We start from the raw sequence: 24,930 nt of genomic DNA, 5'->3' as shown, positions 1-24,930 counted from the left end.
AGGATATGAGGACGGTGGAGCATCGTTAAGAGAGGTTTCTCAAGGCTCAGTGTCTGCTATCCCCAGCTCTGCAGTAGCACAACAGGAGTGTGTGGGCAGAGAGGAGGCTTCAGTTCCTCCTTCCCCAGTTTCCTTATGGTTTCAGCAATGTTTGGGCTGCTAAAAGACACCAATTTTGGAAAACACGGGAAAGCATTAGACAGAAAAAAACCCAAAAAAGGAACATATTAGTTGTCAGTGTCGTCTCAGCAGACAGCCCACCAGAGAGCCTGCTAAAGATTTGTGTCCCAGAGAAAATACGTGTGATTCTCCCTCTCTTCTGTGGGAGGGAGAAAAATATAGAGCCCAAAAAATTGAGAATCATCAACTGCAAATTCACCACTAAGAAAGGAGAGAAGATCTCTTCCGTGGAGGCAAACAGCTCCAGCCTGAGCTGGTCATGTCACCAGCAGGACAAGTCATTGGTGGCTTCTCCTGCAGCAGGGTCCTGCACCACTCCCTGTGTCCTGTCCCTGCAGGCCTTGTCCCCAGTCCCTCTGCAGCTCTCCTGGAGCCCCTTTAGGGCCTGGAATGTGCTGGAAGCTCTCCCTGAAGCCTTCTCCTCTCCAGTGGAACAATCCCGGCTCTCCCAGGCTGGCTCCAGAGCAGAGGGACTCATTCCAACATTCCTGTACGATCCAGCACAGGAATTGTCCCAGAAAACCTCAGAATTCCCTCACTATTTATCCTGACACAAGCACTGACATCAGCACGTGGCTCCCAGTTCTCTCCAGCCAAGGCCCTGATCCTGCATTAATGAGCTTGTTCAGGAGGATGTTCCACCCACTCCTTCACTGAAGAGCTCAATTAGCTCCACACAAAATGCCAAACTTTTAAGTTAAAATTTAAACAAATTTCCCCCCTTCTCCCATTGATGGAACAAAATGACCAAGGGCTACGCTGGCTGTGAGACAAGGAAATAATTTCTAACAGCGTTTTCCTGAACAAGGCTGCTCTGATATTTTGACAAACTGCTTTTGTTTGTTTTCTAGCACTCCCCTACCAACTGGAATAGGCCACTCTGTGTTCTGTGTTATTCCTCCATTCTCAAAGAAGGTCAAAAATATTTTGCATCTGCATGTTTTGTACCTCAACACTGCTCAACGCTGAGCCACCCCTCACCCTACACCAGAGTGCCTGGTGCAGTTATTAGGGAGCTTTCAAAAACCCAGCTCCAAAAACGAGCTGCAGAAAACAACTCATCCCCCACAAACCCCAACTTGCAGCCCAGCACGAGCTCCTGTTAATTTTGTGTGAAGACCTGGAGAGACAACCCTGCTGTAATGAATTTCACACGCAGAGATGCACAATGCACACGGACAGAACGTGATCCCTGGGAACTGCACTCGTGTGAGATTGCTCTGCTGTGCTGACTAAATTCCACTCACTGGGGCTTGAAGGGATGGCATCACTTCCCTGAGCCGCTTCCTCCAAGTTTTCAGCCCCTCCCAACAGCTTTAAACACTTTTAAAACTGAGTTTTCTGCTCCCTCTGCTGCAAACTTAAGATCCCCCCTCCAAAATTTATCCTTACAGAGAAAAGCGGGCTAGAGATAATTTAGGCTTTGGAATCAAAGGTTTTCTTACACTCTAAGGTAAAAATATTTTAAGCCACTCCAGTGGAACTAAGGTACAAACACCGACAAGATTTTGAACAAAGAAATGCAGCATTTCCTCCCTTTCATGCCAGTCAGTGCTCATCTCTTACCTTAAACCAGCAAGAGATCATGGATCTTAAAGTGCTGCTTTTATGCATTGTAAAAGCTCTTGTGGAAGCTTTTCCGACTCCCCCTGACACCCAAGAACAAGGAAACCTTTCCAAGTGGGTTGTTTTTGTTTTTCTTGGCACACTTTTTCCAGAGATCTTGGTCAGACACTGTCTGCCCAGCACAGAAAGCACTTTCACTCCTCAGTGCTCACACCTCCACAGGCTTTGAGTTCTAGCAATGCTTTCAGGAACAGCCAATAGAAATCACTCCAAATTTCACCACACACCAGGACTGAACCCATCCCAAACCCCCACAGAGGATGGGAATATCCAGCCTTGATGTTCTGCTACACTGAAGGAACAGTCTTGGGAGTGTTCTTACTCCAAGGGGAGCAAAATCTGCAGAACTCAAAGCTCGAAGTTTTTCTGGGCCTCATGGATCAAAGGAAGATGGCTGCAGATTCCCCATCCCAAACCCATTCCACACATCCTTAAATTTCATTCTTCTCTTTTATTCTTCCCTTATTTATTCCCACTTCAGGTGTGTGACATTTTCTGTTGTTCAGAAAACCCCTCATGAACCTCTGGCTGGACATTTCCAAGCAAATTTTTGCAAGAACGGTATTGAAGGGAGCTGCAAGTCTGTGGCTTAGGGAAATGGAGATTTCTTTGATAGTAATTCCTCTAGAAAGACCAATATGTGGGTAAGGAGTCAGTGAAGGGGATTGAAGGCCAGCACCTTACATTTATCATGTCCAAGTATTTAAAGTCATTGGAATATTTGGGTAAGGCAAAAAAAAACCTGCATCACTGCACAGTAAAACAATCCTGCAGAACAACAGCTACAAACCAGCCCAAAACTGAAAAAGTGAATTAGGGCAGGAGGCAGAGAGCATTTTCCATCACCAGCCCAGAGCTGGAATGACCAACATAAATCCTTCCACCTCCTGTAAATAATGTCAGGCTCACTTCTTTGACCTCCTCTATCACATGGCAGGTGAAGTTCCACATCTGTGCACTATGTAGAAGGGTGATCTCCAAATAAATAAATTTAAAAAAAATACTAAACACGTGTTTAGCATAACACAAAACATACAACACAGCAAAAATCAGAGAACAGGTGTGACAGATGAGAGCTCTGCTGCTTGAGAGAGCCACAGATACCTGGGTGAGAGGCACAGCACCTGAATAAAGCCTAAGCAAGGCACAGCTTTAGTCTCTTGCAGTTAAGAGGAAGAATCAAATAAGAATTTGCTGCAAACACGCCGGCAGCCAAGTGTCTGAGCTGCCTAAACCCAGCCATAATGACAGCAGAAGACAAGCCATTAGAGCTGTGACACTTTATAAGACAGGCATGACATGGTAACACAGAACAAAAATGTCACTTTGAAAGCTGCTGATAAATCACTTGGTAGGCAAAAGGAATCAACCTTTCCAAACACCATAAGGATAAATCCATGGGATTTTTTTTTTTTTTTGCTGATATTTAAGCTCTTTGGAGTTCTACAATCTGTTGTAAATGTGGCCACTTACCAAAAAAGCCAAAGATAAATCCCAGCACTGCTGAGTGTTGAGCACAACAGGTATTCTCTGGCACAGTTCTAAAAGGGTTTTGTATTATTTTTGTATTTTAGGGGTTTTTTTGTATTATTTTCCAGTTGTTACATCTGTGCTCCAAGCTGAAAACGTGCCCACCTGAGGGATTCTGTGGAAACCCAGGGCACTGGGAATATTTCTCTGTCTGCTCTGGGGTGTCCTGACCCCCAGGGGAGCACTGACTCTGACCCTCATTCATGGAGAAAACTTCCAAAGCCTCAAGGTAAACCAGAAACCACAAAAGTGTGAAATAGATTGTAGAGATTGTAGAGAGTAATGTAGTGTGTCACATGGGTGAGAAATTTAGGTTTTAGGATTTTTGGTATGTTATAGATGGGTTCAAGATGGAGGGTACAGGATGTTGTCTTGAGTTCCCTTCTTCTTTCTTCTTCCTCTTTCTTCTTGGGTTTAGGTGGTGTCTTGTAATTGGGTAGAAAAATCTGCATTGCGGGTCTTTAGGGGTCAGTTATTGGGTTAGAAAGGGAAATAATTTAGGTGTCACTTCTTAATTGGGTAGCTTAGTTTTTGATTAGGCTCAAAAGGCCTTGCAACACGAGATTGTTGGCCATTTTGGTGCTGTTTTCCTGCACGCAGAGTCTGCTGCAGACAGCGTGCTGAAGCTTTGATAAGATAACAACAAACAGAAGCTGAAGACGGAAAAAATCCAACGCATCTCCTTTTCCTGACACAGAGCTGCTCCAGGAGGGTCTCCAGGAGCCCCCAGGTGTCGGAACCCAAGGTGTCCCTCAGACACTCTTGGATGTTCCTGGTCCAGGGCAGAAGCCTCTGAGACCCTGGCAGGCAGCCAGAAACCCCTGTGGTCTTGAGTTTGACCCATGGAACAATTCACCAACCTTGCAGGAAGAACAAGAAATCACAAAAGTTTAGATATTATAATAGAAGTAGTCACAAAGTGAAAGGTAGGATTTTTGAGTGCTGTACAGGGGGGTTTAGGCCTTGTACAGGGGGGTCTGAGGTTTGTACATGGGGGTCAGAGGTTCTAAGATGGAGGGATTTGGGCGTGCCCTGTCCTCCTTCTTTCTCCTTCCTATTCCCCATGTTCTTGGTGGTGTTGGCACTCACAGATTGGTTTAGAGTAGAAAGCCACTGTTCAACATAGGTAGTAGGCATTGGGGAAAAACTATAAACATCTAATACGTAATGTGTGATATAAAAGATGGCACCAGCCCCTCGGGCGGGGGAGACAGAGACGGAGACAGAGAAGAAGACGAGGGGAAGACGAAGGGAGAGGAAGACGGAGGGAGACGGAGCGAGACGCAGAGGGAGAAGGAGTCAGGGACAATGCCAGGGAGTCTGTGTGCCTTGAGATAACGTGCAATAAACTGCCTTGAGACAGGACAAATGAAGACTACTGAGTCTTTCTTTGAAGGCACGGGTTGGAGGAGAGACTTTACCACCACCCGGAGTCACCCCGATCTGGGGGAAGACTCCGGCACCCAGGGAGTTGCCCAACTTGGAACCAGCAGACTCACAGGATTCTTACCTGCAGGACATCCTGGATCTTCACCCACACGTCCACCATGTCGTAGAGCTTGATCTCCCCGTCGTACTGGCTGCAGGGGGAGGCCACTGTCTGCTGCAGGTGGCCCAGCACCACCGAGTGCGCGGCGGCCACGGCGTTGAACTTGTCGAAGAGCAGCTCCAGCAGCTCCAGCAGCAGCCTGGGAAGCACAGAAACAGCTCTGCTCAGCTTCTGGAACGTTCCCCAGGGCTCGCAGCGGGGCAGGGCGCTGTGGTTTCATCTCCTGTTTTGTGACATGGGTCGGGGGTCACCTCTCTGTGGGCTCAGGGGACTCATTTCAGCTCAGGTTTGCTGCCTGAACATTCCTGACGATTTTTCTCCTCACTCCCTTCCCTCTATCAGCATTGCTCACTTTAAAAGTGTCCTGTTTAGGGCTACAGGGAAGACAAAACCATTAATAACTCCACAGTAATTAAACTGGACTAACATAATATTAGAGCCCACTGTGAGACCCCAGGCAGGGAGGGAAACAACCTGCTCTTCCCCCAGAAAAAAAGTATGAGTCTCAGGGCAATAAAAACTGACTTACCCACCCAACCAGGATAAAAGGAATTCTTTTTTGAGTTATTACATTAATATGGCAGGTTTCAAATGACAGGAAATATCAGAAAGCTAAAATATCAACCCTCATCACTTGCCATGATTTTACTCCTATATTTGCTATAGCTATAACATCATCTGAATGTGCTGCACTGTACCTGCTCCTATGGTTCCCTAATGCCCAATTATCATAATTAAAGCACCTTTGCAAAGTCCTGAACAGTTTGTGATGAGGCAGCACCATCACACTTTTTACTGCTGGAGAACAGAAAAATCCCGCTGGAGTTCACCGCCGTTTAATGAGCAGCTCGAGTCCCCACGTAACCCCACCAAAACGTGAAGATAACACTTCCCAAATCCATATGTTAGGCACTTGTAGCTCTGACAGACAGGCTCCATCACATTTCCTGCAGCAGCTTTGGAGCCACCACATGCTCCAAGTCTGCCCAGCAGAAGCTGCGATCCCCAGGGCAGGACACGGCAGGAGCTGCTCCCACTCCTTCTCCAGCACCTCCAGTGCTCACAGGAACAGGGAATGGCTTTGGGGACACCCTCAAGATCATCCCTGGGCACCATCCCAGCCTGCTCCAAGCCCCAGTGTCCAGTCTTGGACATTCCAGGGATGCAGGGGCAGCCCCAGCTGCTCTGGCAATTCCAGCCCAGCCAGGAATTCCCAATTCCCAAGATCCCATCCATGCCTGCCCTCTGGCAGTGGGAGCCATTCCCTGGGTCCTGTCCCTGCAGGCCTTGTCCCCAGTCCCTCTGCAGCTCTCCTGGAGCCCCTGGAATGTGCTGGAAGCTCTCCCTGGATCCTTGCACCCCCAGCTCTCCTAGCCTGGCTCCAGCCCTCTGAATTAATTCGTGACCTTCTCGACTCAAACTTCTCGACTCGACTTCTCTTCATTTTTATTTTAATGATTATAAATCTATAACATGTTTTAAGGCCAAGTATTACAGCAGGGTTGTGGCCACTTCTCTTTGAAGTGTTAAGAGCTTCTATTATAAGGGACAAAACACTCACTCAAGAAAGGCTTGAACCATAGAAAACATTGGGCTTACTTTCTAATCACATCTGGATATTGAAATCTTTACATCTTAGCTCTGATAAGAAGTGCTGGCTTTGCAATAAAAACTGTTTTTTCTCAAAATCTTCAGAATTTCTAATTTTTTTTTTTTAAAGCTGACATTTCCCTAATTTTTTTTTTTTTTTTTTTTGAAGGTCAGCTTTGGCCCTGAGCCACAACATCTGTAACAAAAAAATAAAAGAGCCACAAAAACAAAGAGCCCCTGGAACCAAGATACCTATTCAAACAAAACCCAGCAAATTGTGTATGGATCCCTTTTCTTTATATTTCAGAATAGCAGCAAATGCTAAAAAATGTGACACTATGGAACCAAATTAATTCTCTACCACTGAGAAAATGTTCTCAGTGCCAGCCCAGCTTCTTCCAACATCCCATGACCAAGTCAGTTATCCATACACCACCTTGCTGCCCCAGGAAAGAACAGTTTTGCAGAACTGAAGTGCCTGGAGAGTTGGACAAGTTCACTTTATTCTCACAAGGTGAGCCTGTGTCACTGTTGGACACAAAATGAGAAGCTTGCTAAGTTCAAAAGAGAAAAAGAGCAAGTTTTATTCAAATATTTGGTATTTATAGAATTCCAAAGGTGACCGTGGATTGGAGGATGGAATTGCCACCTCTCCAACCACACTGGTCCAAAGATCAATCCATCATTTCTCCCCACCCACAGAGAAATATGTAAAAAAATTCTATTTCTACATGAAATTGTCTAAGAACTCTGACTCTCAAATATGTCAACATTATCAGAAGGCTAAAGAAGTTTCATGAGAACTTTAAAACTTTCAAAAGAACTATAAAAGAAAACACTTTTAAAAATCAGGGTGACAAGCCTGAACTTGTTTATGGAGCCATGACTGGGGCAATACTGCACTGATCAGATCCTTTTTGTTTGGAATTCCTGCTCCCACATTCCAGACTGATGGACATGAAATCCCCCAGATCCACACTCCAGTGTCAGCAGCTGCCACCCCAGTACATTACACTGTGTATTCCCACATCTCCCTGCTTTCAGCTTAGCCAGCACCTCTTATCTTATTTCCTTTTCCCCAAAAGTCCTATAAATCTGTCAGGTCATTTTTGAAAGAAGGTGACCCAAATGAGACACAGGCAACGAGGCAAAACCCATCAAATTGCATCAATTTATATTGCAAATTGCATCAAATAGTCTGGCCTGGATGGGGTTGGGGCAGGGAGTGCCCTGAGCTGAAAAGGGACGCATTTTCCTGAAAATTTGGCACAGCCACCTCATAACCCCTGCAGCCAGAGTGAGAGGAAATGTGTTGGTGACAGTGACACACACCCAGAAGGGACTTCCACGGTCCAGGCAATAATGGGAGTGAAGTGATGGCCAGAGAGGTGGCCTGGACATAATTCCTGTGCTTATTTCAAAGCCTGGAGATGAGGGCAAAAGTCAAAATATAATATGGGCATGTAGGGAAAAGCACATGGAATCCAAACAAGAGGATTCAGGAGCAAAAGTGTCAATCTCCCATCTCTTCATGCACTGGATTTTTAATGTTTCCTTACCAAAATGTCCCATAAATCTGTCCCTCAAGTAGGCATCCACCCACATTGTTATTCTGAAGTGCAAACTCTTGCAAAATTCAGGAGAGCCCCACAGGTTTGTGCAGCAGCGCCCCAAGGAAACTCAACACAGCCTCTTGTGGGACATTCTGTCCTCCACAACTCCAGGTAAGGATTTCTAAATGTGAAGGTGTGACTAATGAGCCACTAATTAAGGATAAGGCAGTGGCAATTCTTATAGTTAAGCCTTTCTCCATAAACTTCTTTCAAGCACAGAGGTCTAAAAATGTTAGAGAATTTCCCTAGGCTTTAAAATTAAAGGTGAGCTCAGCTAAGACGTGGTGAGATTCAGGCAGAGTTTTCAAACTTATATTCCCTCAGGGACAAGGAGCTACTTGGAACCTGCTCCTGCCCTTCCTGAAGCTCTGAGGATCTGAGAGAGCACTCAAAGAGTCACCACAAACCAGAAAAATACTGAGTTTAAAAATCTGGGAGTAATTAACAATATTTTTATACACAGATGTAGAAGATGGCAGCACAAAGCTACATGGAAAAGCTTGTTAAGGAAGGAAGGGAAAGAGAGTTAAATTTCAAAAGTAGGAAGAATGAGATCAGCAGTGGCTGTTATCAGATCTGCAGCTTTTCTGGCCAGGTTCTACAAATCATTTCCATCTTGTACAACGAGAGGGGCTCCAAATCATTGCTGCATGGGGTCTCAAAGGGAATTACACCAAAATTCCCCCAAGCAGATCATCAGCCTCATCCTCAGACACAGAATGGTTTGGGTTGGAAGGGACTTCAGGGATCATCTGACAGCCCCACGAGCAGCTCAGCAGTTCTGGCACTGCATTGTGCTCAAATCTGGGGTCTTACAGAGCTCTGTAGAAGCAGCAGGGAGTTTTTGTTCAGATTTATTTCTCCCCTGACAGTAGGAAACTCTCTGAGCTTTGATTTAAAACCAAAGCTAATTTAAGGGGTGGGGACACCCTTCCATACTGTAATTTATTCTTTTCAGTATAAATGAATTCACCTGCTTGCTGTAAACTTCACGTGTGATTTAGCTTTAGAACCAGTTCTAATTATGTCTGTATTCCACAAGAATTCAGGACACTTTCCATGGCTCTAGAATATGAGCATCTTAAAGGCTCACACTCTGCAACAGATGCCAAAACCCATTAAACCTTTGTGTGCCTCACTCAACCCTCTGGGCAGGTTAATGGCATTGATATATGATCTGATCCAATTTATCAATTCCAACAGACAACCAGGAGCCACACAACCTCTCCAGACTGGTTCATAAAACAAGTATCAAGAATATGTTACACTCCTGGCATCAGAAACTAAAATTCTGCCTTCTGACCCATCTAAAAAAAGCTCATTTTCACTGAGTTATCAGCACTGTACCTCTACAAAGTCTTCAAAACAGAATTGTTTCTGCAGCAGTGCTAATGAGAGGAATTAAAAAAGGAGTTTTTATCAAGCTGATGTTTTTCTTGGGAGTGATTTCCCACTACAAATATTGCACACAATGAAGATACACACTTTACTTTGCTGCCCTTAATTCCCTTTGGACAATGATCACGACAATGTGGAGATGAATATTTCAGCTGGAAGAGATTCCTGCTGGAATCCTTTTGTTCCAAAGGCCAGTTCCAGTGAATTCTGAGAAGCAGCACAAACGCCGTGCTCAGTTGGCTTCCACACCTTGCTATTAATGTAAATGGGGCTGCAAAACAATTAGAGACTTGGCCATACATTTGTGATAGAATTAGTTCCATACATGATTTCAAAGCCTTGCACCTGCATCAGCTTAATTGGACTCTGCTACACTCGAAATCACCGGGCTGAATTTTCTCATTTCAAATCATATTATCAATTAGGAATTTTTTTTTTTTTTTTCCCCCCAGCAATCAAGGGTTGGGAGTTGAAATCTCCTTACCTAGGCTGATTTTCCTGGGAAATGTTCTCCCCTCTCTGGTACCCACTGTCAGCCACCTGAGTGGTGGAGCGCTTCACAATCTGCTTGAGCTCCTGCTCCAAGCGATCCTGGATGGCTTTCACTGTTTCTGGGATTTTCTTCAGCTTGGCCAGCCCCTTGATGAGGATTCCCATGAAGACAGCACTGTTCTCCTCTGGATCCAGGTCTGTGTCCTCTTTGATTTCCAGAAGGCTGCAGTCTCGCACTGGAAGAGATTTTAATCCCAGGTTTTATCAATGGAACCCAACAGCAGCACCCTGAAGATGCAGCACGGGAGCTCCTCTGGCTTCACAGAACTCCCAGCACGTGGAGCAACCAAGGATGAACAAGGAAACCAGGAACACGTGGATTTTGGGGGGAAGCAGTGGAAGTTTCTGTTTGCCTGGGGGCTTCCCTGGACATAAATACAGCAGCCTGCACATTGGATTGATTTAGGAACAATTCATGGTGTAAATTCCGTGTTAGGAAATAGAGGAAGTCTGCTGCAATTAAGATATTCATAAATGAGAAGGTACAATATCCCTACAAATCCCCTGAATGTGGGGATTCAGCCCCTTTCAAGGGGCTGAACCCCCCTCAGTTTCCACCCCAGCTGGTTTTCCTTGCTATTTTCTTCACAAGAGAGGAATTTTCATTACAAACACTATCAAGCTTAAGAGACTGCTGATGAATTCAGCAAAGTTTACACTGCCCAAGCGACTGATTGTTTGATTTTATCTTTTTCTGCTTTATTACGTCTGTCAAGGGGTTGATGAAGTTCCTCAAATCTTCCAGCAAGGCTTCTAGAAGGGTAAAGTGAGAAGAATTAGAGAGGATATTGCAGATATGGTCCTGAAGTAACAGGGATTGCACAGGGAGAAATCCTGTTGCTAAGCGACAGGGGATGGGAAAGCAAGAGAGACTCTGCTTGTTTTAAGTAGGTTCATTAAGCAACATTTCTTAATTTACAGATAACACCCAGCAACAACAAAAGCATGGCTCTGTTAAAGACTGGCTGAAACATTTAATAAATATATTTAAACACTTATGTGAAGTAAGTGTCTTCAAGGCAAAGTGAATTAAAAGCATCTTGGAAGATCTACAGCCACTCTGTGCCATCCACCACGCCAGATCCTTGGATCAAAATTAAAACCCAAAGGCTGTTTCATCTGACTGGGGCTGAGCTCTGAAAAGGCTGCTGGGTGACAGATGACTCCCATGGTTTCAACTCCTCAACAGATTTTTTTTTTTTTTTTTTTTTTTACTGTGAAACTTTTCCAAGAAGCTGAAGAAATGTCAAAAGATCCAGCAGAAGGGTGGAAGGAACGTGGCAGGAGTGAGGAATGGCACGGGGAGCTGCCTGAAGCTGGGCTCTGACCAGAGGAGCAGCACCAGGGCTAAGGTAGAGCAAGATCCAGAACACAACAGCCCAAGCATGGTGCCAATTTATAAACAATCACAATAAATGGGTGCCAGTTTACACCAACCTCAGGCTCAATCAATCAAGAGGCTGCTTTATTCCTGCAGTGTGATCCCAAACTCTGCACCCCTGGCTCAAACCAAGCTCATGGCTCACACGGCCTCACATTTGAAGACAGAGCAGCAGGTGAGAGTGAGGTGAGGATGGATCCTGCTCTGGAGCCAGGCTGGGAGAGCTGGGGGTGCTCACCTGGAGAGGAGAAGGATCCAGGGAGAGCTTCCAGCACATTCCAGGCCCTAAAGGGGCTCCAGGAGAGCTGCAGAGGGACTGGGGACAAGGCCTGCAGGGACAGGACACAGGGAATGGCTCCCACTGCCAGAGGGCAGGCATGGATGGGATCTTGGGAATTGGGAATTCCTGGCTGGGCTGGAATTGCCAGAGCAGCTGGGGCTGCCCCTGCATCCCTGGAATGTCCAAGGCCAGGCTGGACACTGGGGCTGGAGCAGCCTGGGACAGTGGGAGGTGTCCCTGCCATGGCAGGAGGGTTGGACTGGGTGACCTTTAAAAAGGCCCTTCCAACTCCAAACTATTCCATGATCCTCTGGCAATGAACATCAGGAAGATCAAACAGTGCTTTTTTTTTCCTCTCTCACACACCCTTCTTTCAATTAAATGTGAGCAAGTTACAGGACAAGCAACTAGAAACACCCAGAAGGTGTTAATTAAAAAAAAGACATAAATAAAAAAAAAGCAAAGATAAAATAAAGACATTTCAAACACCAATTGGAATTTAACAACTGGATGCAGAACTGTTCCTGCTCAAAGCTCTGCTCCATCACAGACCTTTCACCCCACAGAGCTGCAAAGGACTTTGTGGCTGCAGGCCTGGTCTCTGCCCACTCTGTTATTGTTATTTGTTATTCTCCAAAACCCACAGCAAAACTCAGACACAGAGAATGAGCTCTTTGGAACCAGAGCTGTGAAAAAACACTGGAAATGCTACAGGAAGAAAGGTTTAGCCTACTCTTTAAAAAAAAAAAAAAAAAAAAAAGCCCGAAATATCTTGTTTCTCTGAGTTCAATGCAGATATTTCCCAGCCTCTCAGAGGACAGGTCCTGTCATGAGGCTGCACCTTCTCTGTAAGCAGCTTGTAAATTATTTTTAATATCACACAATGAACACCCAAGAGGGAGGAAATGGAGCTGTAGCCAAATGTGAGGACAGCATTTAAGAGGAGTAAAAGCAGCAATCTCGCTGAGAACTCTGCCAGCACACTGAGACAAACTCTTCCATTTTCAAAAGAGCAAACCAATTTCCAGCATCCCCAAATAGTCAGGACATTGATTTACATCTCTCACAAACAAGAGCCAAGTGAGCAATTCGATATCTGGGAGCTGCACACGGGTCTGGAGGCTCTGTCAGATCTGGTTGTTTGATAAAACTGTGGGAACCTGTTTTCAGTGTGTTCCCTGCACATTGTCCCTGTTAAACAGGAGCCCTGGCTAGCTCTGGGGGCCCATTTATCTGTGAGATCTGACAAGATCCCAACCCTGGGTAACTTTCCTGTCCTTTTCTTGTGTCTTTCACGCTTCAAACATCCTCTCCTGCCATTTAATGTCATCAAGGGGCTGTTTGACCACAAAGCTTTGGCCCAAGAACAAGCTCCTCCTGTCCTCCTCCTCTTCCAGAAAGGCATCGAAGAACCCAGGTGTTTATTAAGGAGTTCAGCTGGAAAATTGCAGCCCCACGTGCTGCTCCCTGTGGGCAGAGGAGTCCACGGGTGAGGAAAGCTGTCCCTGGAGATCAGCTCTCCAGAAGGGAGAGCTTTATTTACTCCTAAACCTGGAACGTGAATAACTTTGTTATTCTTTGGGATGGAGAAGTTATTCCTAGCTTTGATTCTTGGAAGGAAGTGGGGGGAGAGCAGATCTGCCACCTTGGACTCTCAGAGGGCAGATGGGACCTGTCCAGGAGCCTGGCTGAGACTCCCTTGGGAGCCTGTCCTGCAGGGCAGGGGGGTCCAGGAAGGCTGCACATCCTTCAGGAAGGAAATCCTAAAGGCACAGGAGCAGCCTGGCCCAATGAGCCAAGGCAGGAAAAAGTCCAGCCTGGCTGGACAGAGAGCTTTGACTGGAATTTAGGGGAAAAGCAGAATTCCTAACCTTTGGAAGAAGCAGAAGGCAGCCCAGGAGGAACAGAAGGATGCTGTGAGGTTGTGAAGGGAGAAAATAAGAAGGGCCAAAGTCCAGCTAGAGCTTAACCTGGCTATTGCTGTAAAGGACAATAAAAATACTTCTATAAATACATCAGCAAGCAAAGGTGGGCCGGGGAGAACCTCCATCCTTTGCTGGATGTGGTGGAAATCTGAGGCTGAGGCAGCAAATGCCTTCTCTGCCTCAGTCTTTAACAGCAAACCCTGTTCTCAGGGCAGCCAGGGGAATGCACAGATGGGGAGCAGAACAAAGCCCCAGATTGCAAGGGAAATGGTCAGTCCACAGCACCTGGACACTCAGAGGTCCCTGGGGCAGATGGGATCCACACAAGGGCTCTGCAGAGCTTTGCAAGCCTCCATGTCCTGTGTTGTAAGATATGGTTAAGAGATATTCTATCCCCATCTGTCAGAGGTGGGGCAGTTCTCTGCTGTCCATGGGGCAGTTTTTTCTTTCTCTCTCCCACAGCCAATCCTCCCTCCAGGAGATCTCTTCTGTCCATGGCCACTGAGTGTCCCTGCATGGCTGAGAAAATTCCAGCATCCCATGGGGAGATGCTGTGCCCAGGGCAGGAGCCAAGCATTCCTACCTGGATCCAATCTGACTCCTGCAACACCACAGCAGCCTTTGCCCACTGCATTCCCACAGGAGCAGCTTTCTGCCCCACTGCATTCCCAGAGGGAGCCCAGGCCCATCTCCAGCAGCCCTGGAGCTCCAGAGGAAAACTCCAGCCTTGTCCAGGATCCTGCTCCAGCAGAAGCACAGCTGGCACTGCAGGAGGGCTGAGCCCCCATGGAATGGCACTGCTGCCACCTCCCTGACCCACAGGCTGCCAGCTCTGTTCTGACTCTGGCAGTGGGTTGTTTTCTTTTTTGTACTATTGCATTTGTATTTTTAATTTTCCTAGCAAGGAACCGTTATTCCTAATCCCATATCTTTGCCTGAGAGCCTCTTAATTTCAAAATGATAATAATTTGGAGGGAGAGGGTTTACATTTTCAGTTTCAAGGGAGGCTCCTGCCTTCCTTAGCAGACACCTGTCTGTTCAAACCAAGACACTCCAGCAGATCACCTCCCACCCAACCCAGTGTCACTGCTGGGGGTGCCCTGGATCCCCTCACCAGGTCATTGATGAAGGTTAAACAGCTTTCTCCAGGAGAATGTTCTTGGAAATAAAGGCTTGACCGAAGTCTGGCTAGACCTGACACATTCCCCAGCCTTTCCCTCATCCTTCAAATGGAGGATTTTCCCTTTCCTTCCTCAAACACATTCCCAGATCATTCAATTCTAAGAAAAAAAATGAAAAAGGCAATTTACCCAGGTTGTAAGAAGAGAAGAAATCTTTTGAAGATTTATTGAGCATGTTTGGAGTAGAGGCACCTGTGACACTGAATAGGAACCTTCCTAAATACCCTTCAGAACTTCCACAGAAGATGGGGTTGGCTAAGCAGGACCTGCCTTTCCTGAACCCACTCTGACTGGGCTGATCCTCTTGTCCTAACAAAGTCTGCAAACCTCTTGTGAAGCAGAACATTCAAATACATCCTATCAAAAGCCTTCTAAGACAAGAGCTTGAAGGAATGATGATTTTGCCACTCTCTCTAATAAAATTGCAGCCATTTTCACAAATTTCTCCTCTCCAAACCATTTTTCACCTGAAAACGCTCAGTTGTGTTCAAGCAGGCAGAAGTTGTGCTGTGGGTTAAACCCCTAAAAGCTGAACCATGTGTAACCCCCAGAGTTACAGAGGGAGGAGTTTCCTGATCCCTGCTCTGATGATGCCCTGCAAAAACCTCTGTTCCAACTGGAATTCATTTGCTCAGTGCTGCCATTTCCCAAGGAACCAACCTGCTGCAAGGAGCTTTTTAACAGCTCCATTCTGATCCCTAAAAACCCAACTTTGGGAACTCATTTAAGCAAAGCAGCTGAGAAAAAAAAAAAAAAATGGCTCTTGGGTCTTGTTTTTCATTCCAGTGAACAGCCAAAATTTGCTGCTCCTCATTATGGAGGTTTCATTATCCACGGGCTTTTATGGGAGTCTTGTAAAATGGCATGTACTATTTTCCACGATTTATGTCCTTCTGGTGATATCCCTTGTACCTTCAGTCCTTCCAGAGAAAAGCACAGGAGTTCCTGGTGGCCCAAAGGCATAATTTCAGATTTTAAGGAACATCACCTGCTAATTCCTGGCGCTGAATCCTTGTTCTGACACGTTCATGGAGCTACAAATGGGCAGTTCCTGCAGAAATGGGTCCTTGGAAGATTATGGGAATTTTCTGCTCTGCATCACTACCAAACCCAGAAGAAAACCCACTTCAAAATCCTCCTAATCTATACAAGCATCAAAATTAAGTCTCCAAAGAAAAAAAATAAGTGGACTGTAGCCAGTTATTTGATGTTGGGACCACACAACTTGGGAACAACTCAAGAAATTACACAGAAAGAGCAATTATGTGTTACTTTCCTGGCTTTCACCACATGGACCTAAAATCTCCTTAATTTTCCCTTTCCTTCCACAAACACATTCCCAGATCATTCAATTCTAAGAAAAAATGATAAAGGCAATTTTTACCCAGGTCATAGGAAGAGAAGAAATCTTTTGAAGATTTATTGAGCATGTTTGGAGCAGAGGCACCTGTGACAACGAACTGGCACAATGGCATTTTTTAGATTCACCTTGAAAATTGGATATTCCAAGCTCTGGCTCCTGAGGGATCCTGCAGGAGCAGGTTTGGAGGTCTCCACGTGTTGTAACAGAAGTCTCTGGTTCTTGAAGAAAGAGAGCCAGGAGCAGTTCCTAGACCTGACCTTAGAACCACCACACTGCCTGGCCCTACAAACTCTTTTTGCCCCAAAAAACCATTGAAATAAATTAGCAATCGAGCATAAAATCTACATATCTCACCCACAGCAGTATTTATTGTCACCACCAGCTCATCTTCTGCTGGATTTCTAAGACATATTGTCCCACATTTCCCAGGAAAAGGCACTCTTGGGTTTGCAAGCACGTTTTAGAGTTCCAGGAAGAGCTTGGCAAGGCAGGAACCTTCCTAAATACCCTACAGAGTACAGAAAGTTCAAGCAGAGAAATATAAATTTATTCCTCTGAACTGGCATGAAGGGAAAGTGTTACTGGTGAACTGCCACATCTCCAATCCTCAGGTGAGCATTTCCAAAGGATTTGTTTATTTTATGTGCAGCAGGAACAGCTTTAATTTCCTTATAAAGATTCTACAGCACAAGGTAACATCTCCTCTGGGAAGGGAGTGCAGGAAGGGCTCCAAATTTTGGTATCTTTGCTGGGATGGGATGAATGAGTCAGTGCTTTAGAATGACACCCATTAATATGCACAGACACTTTGTTTCATCAATAAAAAGCCAAAGAACTTAAGTGACTACAGGCAGAAACAGCTTTTGTTATGCATAGGCATAAGTTTGAAATTCCCTGCTAGTTGTGCAGTCCTGGAAAAGGCTACTTTTAAATAAAATTACAGGGAAAAAAAATCTACATAAGTACATTGTGCACTTGAAGCAGAACCATCTGCATATTTTATGCCGATGAAATGTTTTCTGTTAGAATCCACATCTCTGCCAGGCTGAGGGACACTTGCCCAGCACTTCACTGAGTGATGCAGAGCACGAGGAGGAGCCAAGGAAAAGATTTTCTGGTGCATTGGGTGAGAAGAGCAAGAAGAGATCTGCTAAAAAAGAGATCAAGAGGGGCATCTCCTGCTCTGTTCCCCACCTGTGAGGTGGGAGATCCCCATCAGCTCCACAACTTCAGACCTTTTGGGTTTTATTACTATACAGAAGAGCAATATTTTAGGGGGAGAAAGCAGCAGACACTATAAATATCACTGAAAAAGGAGTGTTTTAACATTTAGAGGGGTTGGAACGTTCAGGTCCCTTCCCACCCAAACCATTCTATTTCTAGTGGTGAGGCTGGGATTCAGGTTTTTTGTGGTTTATTTCCTCAGTTCCTCAAAATCCTGTGATCTTTTGCAAGAAAACTGAACTTCCCACTGATCACAGAGCAGAACAGGAATTAAGTTTTTCCCTCAGAATTTTCATACGGTTCTTCCCTTTCAGATTTTGAGTGACCAGGCTGCAGTTTCCAGCTCTGGAAGTTGGTGACTCCTCACAAACCTCCAGGACACAGAAAAACAGCCCCAGGCTCCAAGACCAGCCTGGCAGAGCTGAAGAACAAAACCCTTCCAGGAGCAGAAGATAAATGTAATCAAATGGAACAATCTGGGAGGCAAGTGTGACAAAACTAGAAACAAAAGGACAAAAGAATTAATAAGGCTGAAAAGAGAAGGAAATATTCTCTGCACTTGAGGAATACTGAAACAGTCAGGTTTGAAAGGGGGAACAGACTGGAGGTCACTTCTGTATTATTCATCAAGGACAACCCCACTTATTAATCTCCTGAAACAATACAAAGATTAATTTCCCCTCTCTGCAGCCCTTCCAAAGCCTCAGACAAAAGCCCCAGTGAAAGAGTTTTCCTCGGTGTTTGTTGCAGTAACAGGAATAAAAGATCAGCCCCAGATTATTCCTGTGTACAGCCAGACCTTTAGTCAAAGTTACAAAGCTCCCACAAGGAACAGATTTGACCTTTTGGCTCCCACACAGTAAAAAACTTCAGTAATATCCACACGAAGCTGGCTGCCTGCAGTAAATAATGCTGAGGAAACCACCCAGAATGAACCCACTGCAAATCTCTGCGGCTCAAAATATCAAGAGCATGGTCAAGGTGAGAACAGGCACAGGAAACTGAGTGGATTTAAGATGCTGGTGGGGGTTAGGAGAGGGAAAAGATGATTTTCCATGAGGAAAAAAAAAAGCCAAGTTCTGCCCCTGGACATGGCACCCACTTGTTCTGTGTCACTGCAGAAATCACTGCCCAGGTTTTTGTCTCCCCTGAGCCATGAGGGGATGACTTGCCTCCTCCTACTCCAGCAAAACCAGCTGAAGGTCTACAAATGAATATATATGGCTTAAATACTCACTGCTGGAGCTTCCAGGAGTACTGAACTGGGAAGTCTCAAGGAATTTCCGAGGTGTAGATAAATTAGTGACATCCATCAGAGGCGCAGGAGAGGCGTCTTTCACAAGGGACCTGCGCGAGGGAAAAGAATTAAAGCAAACAGATTATTATTTACAATATTTATTCACAACAAATAATCCACTTATTCCTTACATTTTAAGCCTGAGAAACAGATTAAGCCTAACAGATGCTCCCATTTCCATGCCTTCTGTCAACTTCTTAATCCTCCAAACTTCTTTATTCCCACCAAAAACCTCCACCCCTTTTTCCTGCCCTTCAAATTCCTGTTTTGAGCCCACCCATGTACATCACTCCCCAAACTGAACCTCCTTACTCAAAAATTAAAACATTTAAAAAATTCACATTGTATTAGTTGCCAAAACTTTGTCACACTGCCCCAGCTGCTGGACGTGGCAGGGGGACAACGTGCAAGAAATCATTTTTAGGAGAAAGAAATGTGGAAGGCTCCTACAGTGGAGCTCAGGATGTTTGCTTAGAGGTCAAAAATGCTCATGGAAATGTGAAAAAAAAACAAGGTTTAGGCTTGGTATCCTGCAGAAAAACTACCCAAAGCAACAAGCCACCCTTGCTGCAAGAGTTCCTGTTATCAAATATCCACAATGTGCATCAGGGAAAGTGAAAAAAAGAGAATCCAGAGTGAGAGGAAGGTCCCTGTAACAGTTAATTAGCAGTCCCCCAGTCTGGGTACACCAAAGCTTTGTGGCTCTTTTTAATTAAGAGGATGATTAAGGAAGAAACTGATGACTTGCTAGCAACCCTCCTTCCTAGGAATTCCAATTTCAACCAATCCTTTCCTTCATAAATTCATGTAATGCAACTGGTTATCTTGCCTTGCACTTTTGGCAAGAAGATTTTTGTTCATTCTCGCAATAAAATGCTCATTTTGCTCCCCACCTCTCCTACTCTGCAAAAATCACCTCCCAACATTGTCTCTCTCTATTCCAGCCACTTTCTTCCTTCCCTGCAGCAACTCAGAATTAGCAAAATCAGGAAAAAATAGCCTATATTACCTAAATTTCCACTGACCACAGGCACCAACTGGGTAAGAAGTTTCAACACCTTTAAAACACCTTGGAAACACATCAAAACCAACATATTTCAGCTCAGACACTTAAGTTTTGTGGCCTCCATCTCATTACCTTCTGGTAGGGTGGGAGGCTTTTATTGGATATTTCCTAGAAAATGAGAAGTCTTTCCCTGACCTGAGCCTCATGACCACGACATTTGCAGGAGAGGGATAAGATCAGGGAAGGGAGAGAATGCACAAAGGAGCTGTGGGAAGCAGCAGAACCCCAAGAGAAGCACCGAGAAAAGCAAAAGAACACGAATGAGCTCGGAGGTGCATCAACAAATCTGAATTTTCTGCTCTCCACAGCCACAATGCTGAGGGATTTGCATGTGTCTTAGGTTGGAAATAGGGGTGTGTGTTCTATTTCCCATCTGTCAGAGGTGGGGCAGTTCTCTGCTGTCCATGGGGCAGTTTTTTCTTTATCTCTCCCGCAGCCAATCCTCCCTCCAGGAGATCTCTTCTGTCCATGGCCACTGAGTGTCCCTGCATGGCTGAGAAAATTCCAGCATCCCATGGGGAGATGCTGTGCCCAGGGCAGGAGCCAAGCATTCCTACCTGGATCCAATCTGACTCCTGCAACACCACAGCAGCCTTTGCCCACTGCATTCCCAGAGGAGCAGCTTTCTGCCCCACTGCATTCCCAGAGGAGCAGCTTTCTGCCCCACTGCATTCCCAGAGGAGCAGCTTTCTGCCCCACTGCATTCCCAGAGGAGCAGCTTTCTGCCCCACTGCATTCCCAGAGGAGCAGCTTTCTGCCCCACTGCATTCCCAGAGGAGCAGCTTTCTGCCCCACTGCATTCCCAGAGGGAGCCCAGGCCCATCTCCAGCAGCCCTGGAGCTCCAGAGGAAAACTCCAGCCTTGTCCAGGATCCTGCTCCAGCAGAAGCACAGCTGGCACTGCAGGAGGGCTGAGCCCCCATGGAATGGCACTGCTGCCACCTCCCTGACCCACAGGCTGCCAGCTCTGTTCTGACTCTGGCAGTGGGTTGTTTTCTTTTTTGTACTATTGCATTTGTATTTTTAATTTTCCTAGCAAAGAACTGTTATTCCTATTCCCATATCTTTGCCTGAGAGCCCCTTAATTTCAAAATTATAATAATTTGGAGGGAGGGGGTTTGCATTTTCCATTTCAGGGGAGGCTCCTGCCTTCCTCAGCAGCCACCTGTCTTTCCAAACCAAGAGAGCATGGCAGAAATGCAGGTGTGTGTGCCAGCTGTGTGGCTGGGCACGGGGAAGGCTGTCCCACCCGAGGCGGGCTCTGTCCTTGCCGCGCTGCCCCACGCGGTTGGTGGATTTGATGTAGAGGTGCCGGTGCAGTTCGTCGATCAGCACCAGGTGCAGGTTCATCTTCTTGCTGTGCAGCTCCAGCCTCAGGTCGCTCAGCCCCTCCACCTGCAGGAGGGGACCCTCCAGGGAATCCACTGCTGACACCTGGGGGGAAAACGGGACAGTTTTTAGACATCCATTCGTTCGACTCTCGCCATCAATTCGTTCGGTTTTTCAATTTTCCTCTTGGATTAAGGGACTGTCTGAATCTCAGGATGATTCTGCCCTTAAAACCCTTCTAAAGCAGAGAATCTTGAAGTAATATTTCTTTATTTCTATTCCCAAATAAATTATATAGAAGGGTTCCAATGTCCAAATAATTCAGATTTAATGCGCAGCCTTCAAACATTAAGCATACGTATAAAACAAGTTAGTGAAAACACAGTTCTTAAATAAAAATCAAAGCATGGTTTATCCCCAAATAAGAGGATTATTAAGTAGGAAAGTGTTAGAAGAAGATAGTGACAAATAGTGTTTGATGGTTGCTATTCTTTCCATTACAGAAACACCAAAAAAACCCATTATTCCAAATTCTGCAAATGGGGAGGAAATGGCTTAAATTTGATTTGTTTAAACTCATGACTGAAAAAGCTTAGGAGGCCTCATCCTTTAGGCTGCACAAGGGCTATGTCCTGTGGCTACACCATTTGAATATGTGCAATAATGACCAGCTGACATCCTATGGGCACTTAAATTTCCTAATTTTCTTTTCCATCCTAAAAATAAATGTGGACAAAACCCAAACAAAGACAAAAACCCACCAGGAATGACAGGTCAGTGCCTAAAAGCAACACTCTCACTGTGCACCCCTCCCAGCTGGTTTTCCATTTAACAGAGATTTCCAGTTACCAATAAATAAATGATGGCATCCCTCTGCAGCTTCCAAACCTTCAGTGCTGATGTTGTAAGAAACTGGAAAGAGCATGTTTGGCATGCAGAGGTTTAAAATAAAATTTAAAAACCCATTCCCTGCTAACTGAGGATGCTGTCAGTGAAACAAGTCATTTGCTTGCACTTCAGGATCTCGGTTCAGAACAAACCTGTCAGCCAAACATTAAAAATTAAAAGCAAAGATACAGTGAGCAGCCAGCCCAGCCAAGGGCTGCTCCCTCAGTACCAGTAAATATTAACTCTGCTGAAAGAACATCCATCACCAGAGTATTCCTCTGCTGGCCTCCAAACCCAGGAAAAACATGGAATATCCATGGGACAGCCAAGCTTTTTATATTGATTTTTAAATCTCCTCACTTGCCACACTACACTGTCCATCCTCTTTCTTTCCCTTATCCATCTGGGAATATCACACATCACAAAACCACCTTGAAGATGAAGGAAAAACCCAATTTCCTTCTCCCCAGCAGAGATGGCAGAGCTCACACAAGTGGAGGAGCTCAGCAGACACCAAGTGGGAAACTCTGGATGAAGTAGAAATGTTAATTCCTCTCTTCTTCCTTTAGCAGGTGGAGCTTTTTTCCTCCAGATTTCCCCATTCCAAAGGCACTCTCCTGAAAGAACATCCTTCACCAGAGTATTCCTTTGCTGGCCTCCAAACCCAGAAAAACATGGAATATCCATGGGACAGCCAAGCTTTTAAAATTAATTTTTAAATCTCCTCACTTGCCACACTACACTGTCCATCCTCTTTCTTTCCCAGTATCCATCTGGGAATATCACACATCATAAAATCACCTCGAAGATAAAGGAAAACCCCAATTTCCTTTGCCCCAGAGGAGGTGGCAGAGCTCACACAAGTGGAGGAGCTCAGCAGACACCAAGTGGGAAACTCTGGATGAAGTAGAAATGTTAATTCCTCTCTTCTTCCTTTAGCAGGTGGAGCTTTTTTCCCCCAGATTTCCCCATTCCAAAGGCACTCTCCTGAAAGAACATCCATCACCAGAGTATTCCTTTGCTGGCCCCCAAACCCAGGAAAAACTTGGAAAATCCATGGGACAGCCAAGCTTTTTATATTAATTTTTAAATCTCCTCACTTGCCACACTACACTGTCCATCCTCTTTCTTTCCCTTATCCATCTGGGAATATCACACATCACAAAACCACCTTGAAGATGAAGGAAAAACCCAATTTCCTTCTCCCCAGCAGAGATGGCAGAGCTCACACAAGTGGAGGAGCTCAGCAGACACCAAGTGGGAAACTCTGGATGAAGTAGAAATGTTAATTCCTCTCTTCTTCCTTTAGCAGGTGGAGCTTTTTTCCTCCAGATTTCCCCATTCCAAAGGCACTCTCCTGAAAGAACATCCTTCACCAGAGTATTCCTGTGCTGGCCTCCAAGCCCAGGACAAACATGGAATATCCATGGGACAGCCAAGCTTTTTATATTAATTTTTAAATCTCCTCACTTGCCACACTACACTGTCCATCCTCTTCCTTCCCAGTATCCATCTGGGAACATCACACACCATAAAAACACCCCAAAGATGAAGGAAAACCCCAATTTCCCCATCCCAAAGGCACTTTTTCCTTTGGCAGGTGGAGCTTTTTCCCCCCAAATTTCCCCATCCCAAAGGCATTTGGGATCCCCCCCCACCCCCAGTTGTTTCAGGGGAGCTGGGCCAAAAATCCCACCAGAGCAAGGAGCAGGAGCAACATTTGTCATACTGAGAAACTGAGAGATGAAAAAGCAGCCAGAAGAGAAGTGAAAAGTGACAGGAAAAAAAAAAAAAAAATCCAAGACATCCCAGAAAAGTTTTCTCTGCAATGCAAAGAATGGGAAATTTAAACTTTCCACTTAGCTCTGGTTTTGTCTTGCCACTTCCTAAAGAGTTCATTGCTCACCAAAAATATTAAGGTAAAAATACACCTCTCAAGGAGATCTTTTAAAGAAAAAAAATTGAATATTTAACCATTTCTTACATTCATGCTCATGGAAGTCAAAGGAAGGTCTCCAGTTGGTTTAGATGGCAATAGAAATATTATGCTAAAAACCAAACCAAGCATTTTTCCTTTCTGCAGTTTTGCTTACAGAAAGATGATTTAGGTCCTTGAGGACAAAGCAGAACCCAAGATTATATTCCAGAATAAAAAATATGAGATTAAAACCTTTGTGTGCTGGATAGACCAGCCCAGAACAGCATAAACAACCAAAAGGAAGCAAAAACATCAAGAAAAAAATGCACAAAATTAAATATACATTAAAGGCAGATCAACAGTGGAACTTTAGGAGGAACTTTTTTGACTTTATGCCCCCACTCAGCTCCTAACACACCAAAACTTGGATTATGCAAGAGATGCCAATCAGCTTTCCCTGGTTTTTAACCCATCAGCTGCTGGCTGCATCCAAAAGCACTAAAATATGTGGAATTGGAGAGAGAAAGGAGGAGTTATCCTGCAAGACTCCAGTTAATACTGATAAGGGAAAAGCAGCCCAAGAAAACCTGGAAATGAGATGTACAGAAGGACTACAAGTGGTTCAAGGCTCCAGAAAAAGCAGCTGATGGTCCTTGATGGGTCTTTTTTTTTTTTTTTTTTTTTTTTTTTTTACACACACAGCTTAGTTAAATGGAAATAAAGTGATTTTTGTTTGTTTTTCTGCAGGGGGATCACGGCATTGTGCCAGACTAGCTGGACACAAAAGATAATTGCAGGTAAAAGAGCTCCCCCACATTAATCTTTTGGCAGGGGCGGGGGTGCAGAGAGGAGCCACAGCAACACAGAGCAGCTGGAAAGGGAATCAACAATAAACAAGTTGTTATTCTAGTGGGGAAAAAAAAAAACTGCTTTACAATGAGCTAATTGTACCAAAAGAATGGGCAGTTCCCACCAGCACCTCCTTTAATTCTTGAATTCAGCTCTCTCTCCCGTTGAAAGCTGCTCATGAACACACAATAA

The 24,930-nt window shown here is 45.1% G+C and overlaps 1 protein-coding gene across 4 annotated transcripts in view; it reads right to left on the bottom strand.

The window, feature by feature from the left end:
* Window positions 1-24,930, bottom strand: part of EXOC4 (exocyst complex component 4) — a 308,957-nt gene that overhangs the window by 249,117 nt on the left and 34,910 nt on the right. For all 4 annotated transcript variants that reach the window (XM_053978844.1, XM_053978843.1, XM_053978846.1 and 1 more), the window contains exons 4-7: window positions 21,004-21,188; window positions 18,630-18,739; window positions 9,971-10,214; window positions 4,847-5,024 (exon numbers count right to left, since the gene is read on the bottom strand). In XM_053978844.1, the coding sequence (XP_053834819.1) occupies window positions 4,847-5,024; window positions 9,971-10,214; window positions 18,630-18,739; window positions 21,004-21,188 (717 nt within the window). The remainder of the gene's footprint in view (window positions 1-4,846; window positions 5,025-9,970; window positions 10,215-18,629; window positions 18,740-21,003; window positions 21,189-24,930) is intronic.

The sequence above is a fragment of the Vidua macroura genome, chromosome 5 (genome assembly GCF_024509145.1).
Source record: "Vidua macroura isolate BioBank_ID:100142 chromosome 5, ASM2450914v1, whole genome shotgun sequence".
NCBI classification, from domain to species: domain Eukaryota; kingdom Metazoa; phylum Chordata; class Aves; order Passeriformes; family Viduidae; genus Vidua; species Vidua macroura.
Note: the sequence above shows the minus strand (reverse complement) of the source record. Positions and strands in the feature narration are given on the sequence as shown.